Source organism: Seriola dumerili, unplaced genomic scaffold, assembly GCF_002260705.1.
Source record: "Seriola dumerili isolate Sdu_G_001 unplaced genomic scaffold, Sdu_1.0 BDQW01000291.1, whole genome shotgun sequence".
NCBI classification, from domain to species: Eukaryota; Metazoa; Chordata; class Actinopteri; order Carangiformes; family Carangidae; genus Seriola; species Seriola dumerili.
Window position 1 is genome coordinate 5987612 of NW_019174546.1, and position 19429 is coordinate 6007040.

Genomic DNA, 19429 nt, shown 5'->3' on the forward strand with positions numbered 1-19429 from the left:
AAAATTATAATTTAAACACATGAAACATGAAATTCTGAATTTTTAAAAAATGATATATATTTGTTAGTTTAATACATATATATATATATAAATCATATGCTAATTTACTCATATAAAATAAGCATACATTTTACAGCACTAATTTACCTTCACAAAATGTTGAAGCAGTGAGTTAACCTAGCTTGTAAAACAGCTCTGTTAAGCTGTCTATGAGTTGAGGCTCAGCTGTACGGATCGTTCACAGACCGCACATCAGCAGATGACAACAACAAAACAGACAGAGCTACTGAGAGGGTGTTAGCGTAGTTAGCTACCTGAGATAAACAACTGGTAGTTCAGCCCGTGTGTTACACAATCTCGGCTGGGGTTTGCCAAATCAGAAAATTGTTTTACAACAGTATGGTCAATCTGTACAACTAACCATGGTTGTCAGTTATTCTAGTGTTGTTTAGTCTAGCTAACGTTCGCTAAGTGGCTTGCTAAGCTAGCTCTATGTATGCCAAGCTAAAACAGGTTAGCTAGCTAGCTTAGGTGCTAGCTTGTTAGCTGGCCAGCTCGCCTAGGCGAGGTGGAGACCAAGAACAGGGAGATGCGAGCAAAGTGAGGTAAGGCCAGCGAAATCGTTTATTTAATTAATTCAATGTGGAATATCATCCTGATACCAATATAAGTCTAGGTGGATGGTGTGAGCAATTCTGCTTAATCTTATTACATTTGTCAAAATCATCGACGTTAGAAATAGCTGTCCTACGCTAGCCTGACAGCTGTGTTAGCTAATAGCCAGTTAGCGCAGTCAGCGGTTTATTATTGACTAGTTAGCTTGCTAGCAGCTGCTGGTGGCTCCTTCTTTGGCACAGTAACCACGGTTGATTGGAGGCCTCGAGGTTAATAACAACGGTTAAGTGCTCCCTGTTCTAAAAACAGCAAACATAATCATTTGTACCCGGGTAACCCTGAACAATATGAGGCCCGCAGAAGTGCAAACCGCTATTAATGGCAATTAACTGACGTTAACCAACGTTCACATTGTCTGTGTCTCTGATATCAACTTAGTTGATAAGGGGTTTTTTATTTTCACGCTAATAAAGTGAGTCGTTAGGTAGCGCTAACTCTGTTTTTTAATATCTTTAACTCAGCTTTTCAGTTAAGCCCCCTGACTGGCCTCTCTACAGATGAACGTCAACAAATGTGAAGTAGCGTTATCTATTTCTTAAGGCAGTTCTACACTTCACATTAGACCAACATGTCAGGTGTCTTTGAACAGATCACACACTTGACAGAAGCCGGTAACCGACGACATGGTGACTACGCTACTAAATTATTCAGGAGACAATAAATTACAAGAGCCTTACAAGTTTACATGGAAGGATGATAGTGACATGGTGGCCCTTAACGTCAAGGATATAAATTATCTAAAGAGACAGACAGTGATAATAATATCCTTGCACATAATTATAGCTGTGTTGCAGCCCAGAAAACACCATACATGGGTATTATTCAAGTAGCTTTATGGCTTTGTGCTTTGAGTGGCAGCATCACTCATTTATTGATAGTAAGGGAGACTTGATAAAATGTAAAAGCTGAAATTATCAGCGAGCTCATTTTCATGTTTGTGCTTTTTCGCAGGGTGGCCTTGAATGACTAAATGAGCAAGATAGGCAACTACGAAGAAGTCTGGGAGATTCAACATGAAGTTGTATGTGTTCCAGGTCAACAATGGCAGCACATTGACATTTGACACCGATCTTGCTGTCCAAACGTAAGAAATTGGCATTTTACCAGTAATAGTTAGAAATTGTGGTCAGTATTTCTTGGCTGTTGTGACCTAAATAAATTCTTCCCTTGTTTTAGTGTATTGGAGCTTAAACATGCCATCCAAGCCAAATATAAGATTGCAATTCAACATCAAGTCCTTGTTGTCAATGGAGGGGAATGTATGGCTGCAGAGAGACGAGTCTGCAGTTACAGTGCTGGCACTGTAAGTCTATACAGTTTGTCAGTGTTTTTCTTATTTGCCTTGAAGGTGTAAAGGAAGCATAATCAAAGTTCTGATTACTGATGTCTTACTCTTGAATTGTAGGAAACCAACCCCATATTCCTATTCAACAAAGAGATGATTTTGTGTGACCGGGATCCAACGATCCCCAAAACCACCTTCTCCATTGAGAGTGAGATTCAGGTCAAGGTGGAGGAGTCTCTACTGATGCCAGCTGTCTTTCACACCGTTGCCTCACGAACACAACTTGCTCTGGTAATTGCCTACTTTTTTGTTTGTGTGTGTGGTTGGTCGGTTGTTTGTTTTTTTTTTTTAAAGTTGCCTTTCATTGGGACATCTCAGGCCTAAGAATTGCTTTAAAATGTTTGCCTGTCATTTGTGTACCACCTTTATCAGATTGTTTCATAATTATCTAAATTTGTTTTGTAAAATTATGTATATCTATTGAATTGTTTCAGTTATTGTAACTATTCCATTAACTGTGGAATGCTCCTAATTTGGCCTGACATTATTTTCATACTCTTTCAGGAAATGTTTGAAGTTGCCAAGAAACTTTGCTCTTTCTGTGAACGTTTGGTTCATGATGAACACCTTCAACACCAAGGCTGGGCTGCTATTATGGCTAATCTGGACGACTGCACTCTGTCTTATCAGAAGTTGCTTGTGAAATTTGACACCTCATATGCAAATTATCAACATGACTTGGAAGAAATTAAGGTGAAACTCACAAAGTAAGTGTTACCAAGGAGAACTTTGTTGTACTTTGATAATCTTATCCAGTAGATTTGAAATATATCAATATATAATCTACTGTTTAGTTATTAGTAACTAATGTCTGCATATGCTTTTGCTGGAAAATTTGAACGATATAATCACAACCTTAGTTCAATCTAAAGACTGAAAAAACAGTAAAAAAAAAAAAAAAAACTGCAAGCAATGATATATTTCTACTAAAAGGAAATAAGTTTGATCAACTTTCCCTCTTAATGCACATTTTTTTATGATTGCAGGTTAGGGACAGCGGTTTCCGTAATGGCTAGGATACCTCTTCTGGAAAGTTTGACAAGACACAGTTACAGAGAGAGCGTAGAGAAGTCCACTTCCACCCCAGAAAAGGATTCAGATGAGACAGAAGAAGAAAAATCCACTGACTCCATGCCCTGCACTACCGATGCAAAGAAGCCCTCCAATTTATCAGCATCCATCTCTGCTTCGGGGACAGCCACATGTGAGCCAACTGCTGACCAGGAAACAAATGAAATGACTGACAGTGGTGGACTGAGAGCAGCGCTATTAGATGACGACACTCCAGACTTCGCCAACCCGTCCTCCTTCAATGTCACACTATTAGACTGGATCAATGTGCAAGACAGACCCAATGATGTGGAATCGGTTGTGAGGAAATGCTTTGACTCCATCAATAGGGTGAGTCAGTGATGCATGAATAGACATGTCAAAGTAGTATTATAAATATATAGTTATAAATTGTGTGTGTGTGTGTGGGGGGGGTATGTGGAAGTCTTCATTCAAATGTTATGTCTTTCAGCTTGACCCACGGATCATTCAACCTTTCCTGGCAGATTGTCGTGACACAATTGCCAAGCTCGATAATCAAAACATGAAAGCCATCAAGGGGCTTGAGGACAGGTTGTATGCTCTAGACCAAATGATTGCGAGCTGTAAGAAGTTGGTAAATGAACAGAAAGAACTTGCTCAGGTATGAGAAGTAAAAGATAAACACTATTTAATTAATTTCTCCGTCCTCCAGTTTTCATTAATTGTGCTTACATGTTGTCTCTTTCAGGGATTTTTGGCCAATCAGAAGCGGGCTGAAAACCTGAAGGATACATCTGTTCTGCCTGACTTGTGTCTGAGTCACACCAACCAGCTGATGATCATGCTGAACAACCACAGAAAGCTGCTAGACATCAAAAAGAAGTGCACCACTGCCAAACAAGAACTTGCAAACAACCTTCAAGTCCGACTCAAGTAAAACTGAAAATCACTTCTTCCCCAATGTTTATTTCCTGTTCTTGTTTCATAATTCACTACATTGTGTGTTTAGTGATTTTGGCTTATTCTTTCAAAATGCTAAATTCAAGGGAATCGTGTTTGCGACTTGATTTTGAATTAGATGGTGCTGCTACGTGATGCTTCATGCAGACCAGGATGGCGAGAAGCTTCAGGCTCTGCTTAGACTTCTGACAGAGCTGATCGAAAGAGTGCGAGTGGTGGAGGCCCTCAGTACTGTGCCCCAGATGTACTGCTTGGCAGTGGTGGAAGTCGTCAGGAGAAAAATGTTTATGCGCCACTACAGAGAGGTCAGTGCTAAATGCCATTATTAGACACTAATTGTGTGTCCAGACATATTGATATGAAGAGGCGAGCTCTTTTGCCTCACTGAATCTGTAGCTTTTGGGGGTGTTTAACGCTGAGCATATAATTTATATACGGTATTCAGCTCTAATTGGGTACTTCTTCTCTGTTTTTGCTATTATGATGAAGAGAGAACTACCCTATTATGATGTTTACTGGTGCTTGAAAATTATGTTCATTTAAAACTTTATTTTTCAGTCTTTTATTGTTTGTTTTTATGTCATGGAGGGAGTACTTACTTTGCTATGTTTTTACCTTCCTATGTGTAACATTCCTGAAATAGTAGAACGTAACTGAGTATGATAATGATAAAACACGCCTGAGCTGGCAAGATAAGCTAGCATATTGGTCCTGTATGATCACTGAAAATGGAACCATGCCATGTCATGTGGCACATGCTATTCAGCGGCCTCATGACAGACCTTTTGTGTCATTTTGGTGTTGGAGTTATACTGATGGCGGCTGCTCCCATGGCATTAGCGTAATGCTAAAACTTAAAGAGCTGACACTTTTGTATATATTAAGCCTCAACTGATAATGACTGTAATCCTTCCTGTTTTTATTGCTGTGTCCAGATGCACTGTAAGAGAGGGAAATAGTTGGAATCAGGGACTTGATTTTGCTCACATTTGTCGTCTCTTTTATTGTTTATTTTGTTTTTGACAGTGGTTAATGCAACCGGAAGCCACATGTATTGCATTTCTTTTTGATTTCTCTTTCTGTTTTTCTGAAAGTATGTTAAGTTTCCTCCTGAGAGCCTGGGTACTTTCTTTTGAATTATTGAGATAATAAGACTGATAATATAGACAATTAAACCTGTTGCTTTACAGGAGCTCTGTGTCACACACTCTGGCTCCGTATGCATTTTCCTTTATTAAGACAGATGAAGTTTCAGCCCCGAGGCCTTCTTCAAGATTTTCATCTTGATCTTCTTAAAGATTGTTAAGAAGGCCTGAGGGCTGAAAGGTGCTAGTGCGACTCTTTTTTTTCCTGCTTTCAAGTCTGTATCCAGTAATCAGCACCTCACTACAACCCATGGTGTGTGTTACTTTTCCATTATTTATAGCAGCTCAGTAATATTAAAGACCATGTGAAGGAATGTCACCAAGCCCTGGAAGTGGACAGAGAGAAACACAATTATTGTTTTGTTGTAGTAAAGTCTTTACAATTAATCTTTTCAGTGGGCTTATGCACTTGTGAAGGATGGGAAACGACTGTATGAGGCGGAGAAGTTCAAAAGGGAATCCTTTGGGAAACTCTTCAGTAAGTGTCTTGAAAACTCAACTGATGACATTTGTGTTGACACTTTACAGCACAGTATTTGCTTTTGAAAGAACCAAGGTCAGCATTGATCTAATCAAATTCTTTGTCTTTTCAGGGAAGTCTTTCCTCAGAAATCGTTTGTTTAGAGGACTCGATTCATGGCCTCCAACATCATTCTGTGTAAGTGTGAAAGTGTTTGTCTTTTGACCATGTTTGCATTATCAATTATATTATTTCCGCTGCAATTTAAGGGGTCTCTTCTTCTGCTTTGTTTGTTATTGTTTACAGACACGAAAGCCCAGAAGGTTTGACGATGAACTTCCAGACATCTCACTTGAGGACCTGCAGTACTTGAAATCATGCTGTCCTGTAGAGGTGCAGCCATTCCTTATGTAAGTCACTGTCCTCAGTCATTGAAATGGTTTTAGGTATAACCGTGTCAGTTATATAACCCTACTAGAATTTTCCAAGGATATGGGCAATAAAAACAGGTACATTTAGAAGTGTCCATTTCTAAATCAAATGAATTTGGTCGGAGATCTTTAATGCAAATTAATGTGTTTTTTTTTGTTTGTTTTTGTTTTTTTTGTTTGTTTTTTTAGAATAATCAAATTTGTTTTAACAGTGAACAGAACAAATAACTTGTTGTGACTTCTGATTATGTAATGAACTGTCTCACAAATAATCAATTTCTGTGAAAGAAAAGACTGTGTAATCGCAACTCATTTGTGAGGGGCGCAAGGTTTGACGCAGGAGTTATCCAGCTAATTTTAAAACCTTTTAAAATGCATTTCTAATTCCTGCCTTTTTTCCACACTATATCTTCAAAGTAGATAATCAGTTAAACCAATGTGCAAACCAAATTAGATGAACACTACAATTTAGCACACCCAGTGTCTGATATCATATTTTGTAAAATCATACTAGATATGTTGGGTTAGGAAGGGCTGTGCTGCACAGCTTTAGGATATACAGGCTCGTTCAAGTTGATGTTGAAGCTCTAAATGAAGTCAATTATATATAAAATTTTATTGATCGTTTTGCAGCCTGGTGTGGCCATCTTCTAGTGTGAAAATTGGCCTGAAACCCAGCCATTATAGCATTAACCTGCAGACCTCTGCCCTTGAAAAATCTCAGTGTGGTTGTTATCGTTCTGTCCTGAAATTTATTCCTCATATTTTTTTCCTCAGGGTTCCCACAATGTGCGACTTTGAGCCTTTAAATCACCACGTAGAGACGCTTCACCAGCTGGTCCAAGCGGCACAGAGTGTGGATGAGATGTCTCGAACTATCACCGACCTGTTAAGCGAACAAAGGGTAATGACCTGCTTCATCTGCAACTTTTTGTTTGTGTTATTTAGTTAGAAAAAATTAAGATTGGTTACTTTTTAAAATTTAAAGAAGTTCTTCAACATAGTTCTTACACAGTACACAGTATAACAATACACAATCATTTTTATACAGAGTATGATTTTACTTTTGCTTTTCTCATTTGTTTAGATAGTAAGTATCTTCTCTTCCTCTCTTCTGTCTGTATTTTTAAGGCATCCTGTTCTCAGAGCGCTCAGAGATCAACCGTGCTGACCCCACAGTCTGAAAGTATACTTGGGACCACCACACCGATGTCCTCCAAAACCCCTTCCTCTCTTAGCCTTCAGGGACCCAGCTGCCAGCCTCTACATGTTCCTGTCCCAGCCCCTCTAGAGGACCTGTCCCCAGACAGCATTGACGCACAAACATTTGACTTCGAGACCATTGGCCATCCGAACATGGATCCAGTCCTGCAGCAGGGCTCCCTTGACCTGGATTCTCTAGCAGAGAGCCCTGAGTCTGACTTCATGTCTGCTGTCAATGAGTTTGTGATTGAAGAGAACATGAACTCTCCGAACCCTATCAGTGACCCCACGAGCCCTGATATGATGGTGGAGTCTCTGTACTCTTCAGTGATCAACGCTATTGACAACAAGCGAATGCAGGATACCACAACACTAGAGAGAGAGAACTTAAGGATCACTGTCCTCAAACAAGTAATCGACAAGTACCAGTCTGCTGCAGAGGAGTCCCATTCCAACTTAAGAAGTGTGAAGGATGACCTCTATCACTTGCGAGGTCTAGTGTTAAAAGAACAACATGACTTTGGCTTTGTCCTGAGGGGAATGTGTACAGAGGTGCGCAACATTGTTGACAACTTCTCCCAGACCCACGAACTGGAGTTGAAGGAGCAGCATCAAAGCGAGCTTCTCTCTGTTCGGCAAGAGCTTGAGAAGCAGGTTCAGACACTAACGGAGGAAAATCAAGTGAACCAGAATATTGTCAGAGACGTCCAGCGCGCAATGCTGGAGCTGGAGGGTCTTATGGAGCGCAAAGAGAAAGAACTTACTCATCTTGAGAACGAGAGAGAGCGATGGGTTGAAACAGAGAGTAGCCAGACGGATAGGATCAAAAACATGGAGCAGATGATGAGCGATCAAGCTGAAGAGATCAAGACACTCACAGCTTCAAAAGACTCCCTGACCAGCCAGCTGGAGAATCTGCACTTTGAGATTGAACGTGGCCAGCAGAAGATTCGACAGGAGTTGGAAGTTGCTGAGCAATCTCACCTGAAGGAGCTGGAGGACAGACTGAAACAGGAACACAAAGCTGAACTGGAGACCCTTACCAAGGATAACCAGGACACTCTGGCAAATCTGGCTGCTGAAAATAGTGCAAAGTTAAGTGAGGCAGCTGATCACCATACCACCGCTCTTAGAGAGAAGGACAACCAAATCAAGGACTTGGTGGCTCGTATTACTGAGCTCGCAGAACTCCGCTGCAAAGTAGAGGTGGAGCTAGCCCTCAAAGAATCAGAGACAGAAGAGGTGAGGCTCCTATTTGAGGAGGCCAAGATTCAGCAGGCTGAGGCCGTGAAGTCTCAGGTAGAGGCTGAGACAAAAGTCCTTAGCGAAGAGCTGGCAGGTATCAAAAAACAGCTTCAGGTAAAAAATGAGGAGTATGAAGTGGACCTAGCTGAGCTCAGGACTCTCATGAGGATCGAGAAGGACCACTGCATCTCAGAGCTGGTGGACAGACATGAGGAGGAGACTATTTTGTTGCGCAACGAGCTCTCATCCCTGCAGCAGCAAGCCCAGGATGCTGAGAGGAACCATGCTGAGCAGCAGCAGAAACTTAAGCAGGAATTAGACCAGCAAGTGGATCTAAGTGAAGAAAAAGAAAAGCAGTTGAGGAGCTTCCACGAACTGGAGCAAGAGCTGAGGACAGTCATCAACAAATTGCAGGCAGAAAATGACCTGCTCTCTAAAAAACTAGAGCAGGACAGACAAGCAGTCGAGAAAGATTTAGAAAAAGAAGAGGCCACCAAGGTTGCATCACCAGATGCCTTTAAAGAGTTAGAGCAGGAGAAGGAAGACATGGAAAAGAGACTGTTAGAGAAAATTAAACAACTTGAGAATGAGCTTCATGAGAGACGATCCTTAAAAAGGTAAAAGTCTGATCACAAAAACAGACACACCACATACAGAAATTTAACTTTGTTTTGTGTGTTTTTCATGTCATAAAACCTGATTAGTTTGCCTAAATTTAATCTGCTTACATTTAAAATGACACACCGAAAGAAAATCTGGGAGCAGCTATGTAAACAAGCTACTGTTCTGTTGATTAAGAGCGAACTGTTAACTATTCTTTGTCTTTGTGTTGTGTTTGCATGTCCACATTATGTAATTAACCTGTCAGAATGAAAGTTTACTGTGTGCCTTTCAGTGATGAGGGGTTGTCACTGCATGCCGAGGGGCGTGCAGATGCCGGAGCACCCCTGTCTCTGGACTCAGCACTACAAGAGCGGCTGCAGCAGGAGAGGGCCTCCCTGCAGTCCCAGATGGAGCTCCTGGAGAAGAAAAAGAATGAGGAGATGCAGAACCTCAAGACATCACTTATCGCAGAGCAGCAGGTTTGCATTTGGGCTATTAATAGGTCTGAAAAGTACTGTGTCTTGTTATGTTTAGTGGTAATTTATGAGATAGATCATCTATGATTGATGATGTACCATTTCTAATAATGGCAAACATGTAATATGTATGTTGGTCACTCTGAAATGCACTGAGATCCACTTTAAAAACAAAACAAAACAGGGATACAAATATTGTGTACATCCAAATTATATGAATGAAGTTAGACTAAATATTTGAAAACCTTTAGTTATAATGCAATACAGTTCAGCAGTGCCACAAACTGTAGCCTCCAAAATGATAATCAAGTGTAATCACAACCTCTCTGTAAAAGACTGCACTTGTTTTAGCTAGGTGTTCATAATAAACTGAATGTATGAAGTGTAGAGTTGATGCTCTCGTAACAATGTTTATGGGCTGCTTTGTCAACTTTACACTGAGTGGCCATTTACATACTAATACACTTTAATACAGCCGTTAGTACTTACTTTCTGAAACCTTTAATTTTGAATAGTTATTGGCACTGTCAGTCTCAGCAGGTTGCACTTAATTTCAAGTTAAGCCTCACACATATTGACATCAAGCTTTTATTCATTCGTCCAGCAAATCCACTTTTACTTTGCTGGCGCTTATCTTGGGCTGTCTGGTTGCTTGACATCAAAGGGGCAGCAGAAAGATGTTTTTACTCTTGAACTCTTCTGTTTTTTTTTTTTTTATTATTTAAATATATTTTGTGGCCTACTGGTTACACAAATATATGGCAACCCTGTTATAGAGATATCAGACCCCTCTATGTTTCATCCCACTCCATACTTCAAGCTGATAGGACTTTTGTCTTGCACAAAATATTACGTAAGTCACCCATTGTTACCAAGTATTTAAAAAAAACAGTTGAGCTTGCATGATTCCATTTTGTTTTTCACCGGGTATAATAAATGGAGAAAAGATCAGATTTGGAACAATACAGAAATTCAAACAGATTAGTAAAAATCAACAAAACAACTGTAACTCCCATGGCTGCAAGCTGAGCTGAATCCTTAAAATTTTGCAATTAAAAGGCATCGTTTGAAATCATTTGTGCTTTGATATGAATTCTCCCTTGTGACCAAAATAGCTGTTAAGCTTGTTTAAACTCTAAATGATTTTTTTTTTTTTTTCTAGACTAATTTCAACACTGTTCTAACCCGAGAGAAGCTGAAGAAGGAGCAGATCATCAATGAGCTCACAGAGAAGTTGCGGAACGTTACCCAACAGCAGGAGAAGGACAAAGGTGAGTGCTGTGCTTCCTGAGTGCTTTGAGTGGAGGCTAATAAGTAATAATTTTTATTTGTCTAATAAAAAAACTCATTGCTGCAAAATGTGTCTTTAGATATGCTGCTAACATTTATAACAGTTTTTCTTAATTAGAGGTTTTCATGGAACACAAGATGGGAATTTAATCTTGCTATTATTATACCTAATAAATAGTCACAAAGCTTTTTCTCTTTTACTTACTGCCATATTTTAAGAACAGCCAGTCTTTGAAGTTTTAGGTTATACATTAGTGCCTGTCAGTATTTTATTTATCTTCTCTTATTGCAGCTCTGATAGAGACGCTGTCTGAGGACCGGGCTAGTGTCATGCAGGAGAAGAAACACTTGGAAGAAGAGCTTAACCGCCTGCGCAGCACTGCACTAGTCTCCTCTGCCTTTTTCACTTCTAACCCGTCAGCTCAGGAGGTCACAGAGGCTGGAGCAGCAGCAGCAGCAGCCAGAGCTCTGCCTGTGGCTGGGGCCTGCTCTTCTGAGTCCATGGCGGAATGTGACAGACTGGCCTCTGTGGCGGCCATTCGAGATGATGAACATGTGGATCCAGCAGTGGAAGCCAGCATGGTGACAGTCCAGTAAGCATCTTCTCTCCAATAAACATTGTGCTGTTGACGGTTAGAGATGTATTGTAATGATTGTTAATCTCACCTGGTAACTGGGAAGAAATCAGGTCAAGGCAACACATTCACATGCATTTTGTTAACCAGATTAAGGCCTGTGATGACATGCATTTGGCCAGTCAGTACATCCCCCCCCCCACACCTTATTTTTGAACCAAGATTGATGAATTACAAGTGTATTAAATGCTATATAAGAAACCTGTTTAGTACTATGTGATGCTGAAGCCAAAGGAGATTTTTTTTTTATAGGTTGGAGTGTTTTTGACAGCTCACTGAAAGGACAATCTGTCTCGAGGGGAAGCACAATTTTACCTTACTGTGTGTGTGTGTCTGTGTGCGTGTGTGCACGCGCTTGCCTGAATTTTACAAATAGCCTAGTATTCACTTCATCCCTCATCTCTTTCTATTTGTATGCGCTGCTGTTACTATAGTACTTTCCCAGTTCCTTGGTTGCCCTCTTTGTGCACATCTCTTTAGAACTATATATATTATATTCAGTACATATACTATACAGCTATACATAGTCAGGATGTCAAGTGTCTTCTGTAGAAATATAGCACTAGGTTTTTCTTTTTCTCTGAGCCTGACAGAGGAAACCGTGTTCCTGGTTTACATGATCTACAAGAGATCAAGTTACTGCAGAAAGCTGATGTTTACCAGGTTACTGAAGTGTGTGCAAACCTAGTCTTGTGCAATCAAACATGAATGGCACTGAATCACAGTCAATCATTCAGTCTTTATCTTCAGTGAAGAGTAGTTTTCCTATAATGGTAAGAGTATCATTCCATTCTCTCACCTTTCATTTTAACCCATAAGATTTTATGAGTACAGGATATCTTGTGTTTTTTTTTGTTTGTTTGTTTTTTAAACGCTTTCTCAAGAGCGAGTGTATTTAGTAGTAAATATTGGACAGATACTTTTCATACAAATTTATGTTCCAGCTATTTTACTTTTTTCCTATTTGTGACATAACATTAGTTAGTTTGCAGTACTTTTTTATGTACTTTATATATGTGTTTGTACTTTTTGTTTACTAAGCTGCTCTTTGTTTTTTGCCAAGGACATAATTTTGAAAAACCTAATTTCATCTAATGTTTTCTCAACATGTTAGTCTTCTACAACATACCCATGGCAAAGTTACAGCAGACCTGAAGGAGGCTGCAATTACACAGAGTAGAGAGTCTTTTATGTTGTGATGATATGAAACTGGTTGCTAGCCACAGACAGAAGCCTTTGCATTACTAAGGAATTTCAGAGGACCATGACATTGTGTACAATAGCCAAAAGTGGATGGACAGAGAGGACATTTGACAGTGGAAGGGAGGCAGGCTAGGATCAGACAGTGTAAGTGTTTTATTTATCACTATAGAGATTGAGAACTATTTAGAAGTTTGAAAATGATAGATTTTTCTTCACACTTTAATCTCTTTACATTTCAACATAAAACAGTTTTGTTGACATTTTTCACAGGATGATTGTCAATAATGATGTTTTCTTTTTGTAGTGATAATATCCTGATGTCAGAGGAGAAACAGCGGATACTTTTACTTGAGAGGGTAAGTAGACACCTTTATCTTTCACGTTGTATTTTAAGCGCAAGACGCTGTGTTTCTCGTTCACTCTATCTGTTTAATCAATATAATATATGTTGCAGACTTTACACATGAAGGAAGAAGAAAACAAGCGCCTCAGTCAAAGACTGGTCAGTTGATTATCATCATTATGGGCTATGTAACACCTGCTCCACTAGGTGGCAGTAGCATCAAAGCATAAAATCCTGACCTAGGAGGTTAAAGAGCTCAGTGAAGACAAATGAATTTTTAGGAAGAGTGTCATTAGAATGTGTAGAGGGATGAATTGTATTTAAATTGCATGCTTGAAACACAAACATATTCTATATACAAGTGTTAAAAATATACTTGTGTGGTTAGAAAAGTTTTTTTTAGTCAGCCCTGACACTACCTGATTCAAAAGGACACAACTGAGATTAGTTTTTGTATAATTCTGTCAATGAGGTAAAAGTACAGATACTAATTGCTAAGCCTATTTCTTGCAAATCTCTAGTCAGACAGATGTTCCTCTTGGAAGTCATTTGCAGCCAATATTGTTAACACTTCTCTGTAACATGTGTAATGTCGCCCTAATCCTTTTCTTTGTAGATGTCTCAAAGCATGTCGTCTGTGTCGTCACGGCATTCAGACAAAATCGCCATCAGAGAGTAAGTGAATAGAACATAACACATGGCCTTAACATGTGCTTGCTGGTGTGATTTTTTTTAACTAAAACTCTGACCATCATTACGTGCAGTATAATTATACATATTATTATACAATTACCATTAATGTGTTGTGTTTTTGTTCGCAGTTTGCAGAACTGTGTGTGTCATCATCCTTTTGTCTCTTTGTCCATCTTTTTATGTTTCAGCTTCCAGGTAGGCGATTTGGTTCTCATCATCCTGGATGAAAGGCATGATAACTACGTGCTGTTCACAGTCGGTCCCACCCTCTACTTCCTCCACTCAGAGTCTCTCACTGCACTGGACCTCAAACCAGGTCAGCTTCGCCCAAACCTTTTGTGATTGTGATGAGAACTGTACAGTTGGAATTTATTTTGTGATTTACTAATACAATGAATATGTGTCAAGAATGGATAGATATATAACAATGACTGTGTATACTTTATGTACATGGTATTTGTTTAACGCGTTTGATTTGTTTTGTTGTTTAGCATCGGGGACCTCAAGACGGCCGTGGGTACTTGGAAAGGTGATGGAGAAGGAATATTGCCAGGCAAAAAAGGTATTGAATTTATCTCAAGATATGAAATGTTTTTAATGAATATTTAAGAAACAATATATTTGCATAGATGAAGTGTGGTCCTGGAAATCTTGTTTTATTTTTTAGTAACAGTTTTCACACTGGGTTTTTTTTATGTGTTGATTTGATCCATGTCAGTAATGCTGTTATATTGATGTATACACAGTCTATACCTTCCTTCTTACAAAGCTCTTTTTCCCTGTCTCTGTTCCTTCACCAGGCCCAGAACAGGTTCAAGGTTCCATTAGGAACCAAGTTCTACAGAGTGAAAGCTGTTCCATGGAACAGAAAAGTATAATAGCCAAGTAATGAGCTAAAATGTATATTTATATTGCTTAATTTTTGAACAGAAACTTCACATCATAATTCATAACTTGAAAATTGAAAGACCTTTAAAAATGGAGAGAATTAAGAGATCATCATCATACTATTTTGAGTTTCAGTTCAAAATCCCACCTGCTACCACATTTTTGTTTTCTTTTAAACCCAGATTTGTTATTGTGGACCAAATGCTATTAACCTTATTAGGGCATTGCCCTATACACTGTGGCATTATGCCATTTGACCTGTGTGTAAAATTGAACAAAATTTGGATGTTAAATATTAGTTCTCATTATCAGCATTTGTCCTTTTGTGGAAAATACTGTGTCATTATCAACATAATTAAATGAAAATATACATTTATTATAAATGTTTATGGAGGAATGTTCATGGCATGCATATTGATATATTTTCTTTGATTTACTTATCCAGATAAATGTTGTAGTTGGAAATGTAGTTAATGCTGTTTGTTACTCACAAAGCAGTATGGCCCTCTGTCAATACTGAAATGTACATTACGGCTGACTGATGGAAACAGTCGGCTTTGCAATCCTTGAAATGCACTTTCAAAAACAATGCTTTTGTTGATTTGAAAAGGGAAGTAATTGAGCTGTCAGAACTAAGTAAATATATCAGCACAAACTTCTCACTATCATAGAATATTGATATGTAGAAAGGAATACTTTGTGACTGTGTTTCATTATCGGAAGACATTGTACATTACCCATCAAATCACACATGTAACAATAAATGACTGTATTGTAAAAGATAGAGTTTTGAAACAATAAAGGATTGATCCCAAACATAATCTGCTTTTTCATGATGGCCAATTCTTCTCCATATTTGGCGATTATATTTATTTATATTATAATTGATGCTAAGAAATGTAAATGAGTCTATTTCAATCACCGTTATAATGTCCATTAGGGAGTGAAAAGTTTTCCCGGTTCATGGACAATACTAATTTACACTAGTTACACCAATAGACAATTGTTCATTTTTGGAAAGAATTGCTTACCTGCTGGAAATTAAGATTTCTCACTTAACTAATGAAAAACCATTTTATTATACCTTGTTATTTTGAAACAAAATACACATAGTGTAAATAGTAAATATCTTTTTAATGATGCCTTTAAAATTTTCTGGGGGATTCAGGAGTCAATGTGGAATAGCACAGTATAGTGTATTCATTTGATTTATCATTTTTGCTTTTGTGGAAACATTAATGTTGGCACACTGCTGCAGGAAACAGACTTCAAAAAGGCTTCAAATCGGGGCCCAAGAACGATGCGGCCCTCATGGAGAAGGAAGCCCACCAACATCACTTTCCCAGTTCACAGCGGGGAGCATAGCAGCTCTCCGCCGAGCACTCTCTACCATGTGGGTCTAGGGGTGTTTTAACAATGTTTAGCTCTATTTTCTCCATTTAGCATAAGCCTGTTGTCACATTTGGATGGCTCCTTCATAAATTGATGGTGTGATTCCTACAATTTCGGGACAGGCCTGAATGACAAAATATGCAACACAACATTCGATACCGAGGTGGCTGGCAAGCACCAACCATGTGCACTGGACAGGCTCTTAGTGTAAATGTTTACAACCCCCCACTGAGCTCAGTGCTGCTGGGAGTCACTCTCATCAGGCTGAATGGGATTTAACATTGCCATGTGCAGTCTCTTGCTAGTTCCATCATTAAAACTGCCTTTGACTTGCTGTCAAACTTATTTCTATAACACATGACTACTTATCTTCAGTACTATGGCTTAAAATTTGCTGTTGTTAAGCAGTAAGCATAGCAACTTACAATGTGGTCTGCATTTTTGTTTTTGATTTGAAATATTTATTTCAACTGAAATTTATTTAATTCAACAGGAAAAGTAACCTAACAACACTATTTTCGAGTAAATAAAGTTTTTTTCATATAACACTTCAAATCCAAAGATTACAAATTGCGTCACAATTAGGTACAAAAAATACTAAGCCAAAAAAAATCCGAGATCAGGTCATATATCCAAACATATATGTTACATACAGTATGTATTACATACATATGCACACACTTGGAAACATATTATCAAAATTTAAATAAAAAGAAAAAATTGTTTAGTTAAAAATTAGTTTTTAAAGGTGATATAAAAGAGGAAACTCATTTCGTAAGAGTTGAGCTGACGTGCACTAACAATACAGTATTACAATGAAAACCTCCTCTCATGGACAACACAACAACAAATTATACAGAAAAACTAAAATACCCCTTTAATATATAGAGTTGATAATGCAGAGGGTTGTAAGACTTGATGTTTATTTTGGACAAATGTTTATTACTTAATAATGAAGTGCTGTTACTATCCGTTGAACCCTTGGAATAAACAGTTTCATGAGGAAAAGACCTTCTTAAAATTTAACACATCATACTGACTTCATTAACAATATATCATCATGCACACGCTGATTCAAATTCAAATCTTTTATTGCTATCATCTTTTATTGCTATTAGTTTAAAAACTAACTTGAACTTTTTTATGTACAAAAGCATAAATTCATCACAAATATACTCCAGTAATTGTATAAGGACAGGTACATTAATGCAGCTTTCAAATGCCATCAGCTGAAATTCAAAGACACAATATAATAGCTTTTCTTTGCATGTCAACATATGCTGGAGGCACTAAATTAAGGTTTAGATGAGTAAATGTGAAATATCAAAATGATGTCAGAGAAGACTCACAAACATGTCATACAGTCTCAGATCTTGCCCTTTGTTACTGATATCTCCTGCATTTGAAGATAATACACAAGTTGTATTTGATTTTCCAATATCTCTGACACTATACCAGATAGATGGAGCTGCAAATAAACAAGCATTATTTGTAGAGGAAATATATGCATGAACTTCAAATGATGGATAAATGAAAATAAATAGGAAAGCCTTAACATAACATTTATATTTTCAAAATCTAAATGGGACGAGTGTGTTGAAGAAGAGCCAAGAGGCATTAAGGCTGAAACTGCAAACCAAGGAGTAAATCGACTTAATGCCATCACATTTCCACCCTATTCATGCCTAAGAAAAGGGTTAGGGAAAGAGATTAGGTTATATATCTGCTGTCAGGGACTGAAGAGACCAAGTGGAGAACTTCACCTAAACAGAATGATGATCAAACAGACATGCTTTAACAGACATGCTTCATAATCTCATCCGTTATTGTCCTCTCTCTGCCTTGACTACAGGTTCAGTAGAAAATCTTAGACAGGGGCAGATTAAATGTGTGATGAAATGTCTGAGAAATATGTGAGAATGCGCAATATAAGGATGGTTGATTTTCTACCCACATGACGAACATAATCACTATTAGTAACACATATCCACATAAATATGATAATTCAAAATTTAAACACATTTATTGGGTTCATATTGGAAATCATCAACATCTGATGGCATAGTTTTATGGATAATTACCGCCATAGAGATAATGCAGCATATGAAAGGAAAGCTTTGAGGCTTCTCCACTCACTGGGAGGAGAGTGCGTAGGTTTAGTTGTGCATCTGAGCTGTGCCCAAAAGGCAAATATGTGGAAAGTTTGGTGACAAGCATCCAGGCGTGTGGTTAACAAGATTGCATCTGGTGAGCAGAAAGTGTAGGATATAGCTTAACTACGTATTTAAAGGGCAAATTATTTTCACATTAAGTTCAATGCCATCAGTAATCCTTCCAAATATAGATAGAAGTATTTCATTTTCAGTAGAAAATAATTATTCAAATACCCTATAGTGCAAATCCCATTAATTTAGTGCATGACACAGTTTTTGATTTTCTACCACAAAACAAAACGGAAAAGAATCCAGTAAACATTAAAATCTGTTGTCTTATTTTGGTAATCTGGCTGCTTACTGACAAGTAAATAATCAATACAAATAGTTCTGAAGTGTCTGAAAATAGACAGGCGATTTAAACTGTAACTAACAGCCATGCATTTTCCAGCTGCAGTGCAGTGTTGAGGAAATGACACCAGCTTTGATGGGTTGTATAGCTTTTGAGATGAGCCTCTTTATGCCGCTTGCAGTTCCATTATGGCTTTGTTCGAAAGCTTGTTTACCTGCTGATAACATACACTGGTGGATTCAGGAGCACCGATCCAAAATCTGCTGCCAAAGTCACTCAAGTCTCATTGTACTGCAGGAGGGGAAGAATGAAATGTTTATGCGGAGGGGAATGCAAATGCTAAATGTGAAATCAAACTATGGGACCAATAAGGGATCAGAATAACTTTGCCAGGTTTTATTTTTAGCCCAGTTGCAATGCTAGCTTTGTGGAACACTCCTCAGTTTAGCCTCTGTGCATCTGTGTGCTTAGGTTTTACTCAGTGGAGAAATGCTGTTCCAATTTAACAAAAATGTTAAAGCTGTAGATGACTATTTTTTCAGATGAAGAGAAGAGAATATGATCAGATTCAATCATGCTACATATCACTTTAATTAAGCTGAAAATGACCTACCTGGTTGAAGAAAATACCTGAATATGGTACTGTCTGTCTGTCATAATATTCAGTATCAAATAACCAGGAGATCAAAAACTGTTAATCAGATCTCATCGTTGTACATCACTTGAATATTTTTGGATTTCACTGTTAGAAAAGCTATGGTCTCGGGTCAAAGGAATAGCCCCTTGGTTTGCATATTAAAGAGGCTTTGCTAGACCTCTGTTAGCCATGCATCCCCATGCAGGCAGGTCTCCAGGGGGCCAGCAGGGCCCCACAGACGGGCAACTAGGGGGCCAGGTGACCCTGT

At 38.4% G+C, this 19429-nt stretch overlaps 1 protein-coding gene across 2 annotated transcripts; it reads left to right on the plus strand.

Moving 5' to 3' along the window:
* Positions 1 to 278: 278 nt before the first annotated feature.
* rb1cc1 (RB1 inducible coiled-coil 1) lies at positions 279 to 15436 on the plus strand. 2 transcript variants are annotated; one of them, XM_022757939.1, is made up of 23 exons: positions 279 to 605; positions 1627 to 1759; positions 1852 to 1978; positions 2081 to 2251; positions 2525 to 2727; positions 3007 to 3421; positions 3543 to 3713; positions 3801 to 3985; positions 4131 to 4317; positions 5554 to 5635; positions 5751 to 5815; positions 5924 to 6027; positions 6826 to 6952; positions 7180 to 9113; positions 9392 to 9578; positions 10738 to 10846; positions 11158 to 11458; positions 13008 to 13059; positions 13158 to 13205; positions 13663 to 13721; positions 13928 to 14055; positions 14231 to 14301; positions 14540 to 15436. In XM_022757939.1, the coding sequence occupies exons 2-23, from the start codon at positions 1689 to 1691 to the stop codon at positions 14615 to 14617; spliced, it is 4875 nt and encodes a 1624-aa protein (XP_022613660.1). In that variant the 5' UTR covers positions 279 to 605; positions 1627 to 1688; the 3' UTR covers positions 14618 to 15436. The 2 variants fall into 2 exon arrangements, with proteins under 2 accessions (XP_022613660.1, XP_022613661.1); XM_022757940.1 differs by lacking the exon at positions 13158 to 13205.
* The last annotated feature ends 3993 nt before the right edge of the window (positions 15437 to 19429 follow it).

What these genes read in the sequence shown, in the direction of transcription:
- rb1cc1 (XM_022757939.1), top strand. Translation starts at nt 1,689, where the DNA reads ATGAAGTTGTATGTGTTCCAGGTCAACAATGGCAGCACATTGACATTT. An exon ending in TTATGCGCCACTACAGAGAG is followed by an intron (nt 4,318 to 5,553) that starts GTCAGTGCTAAA and finishes TAATCTTTTCAG; the next exon opens with TGGGCTTATGCACTTGTGAA. An exon ending in ACAGCAGGAGAAGGACAAAG is followed by an intron (nt 10,847 to 11,157) that starts GTGAGTGCTGTG and finishes CTCTTATTGCAG; the next exon opens with CTCTGATAGAGACGCTGTCT.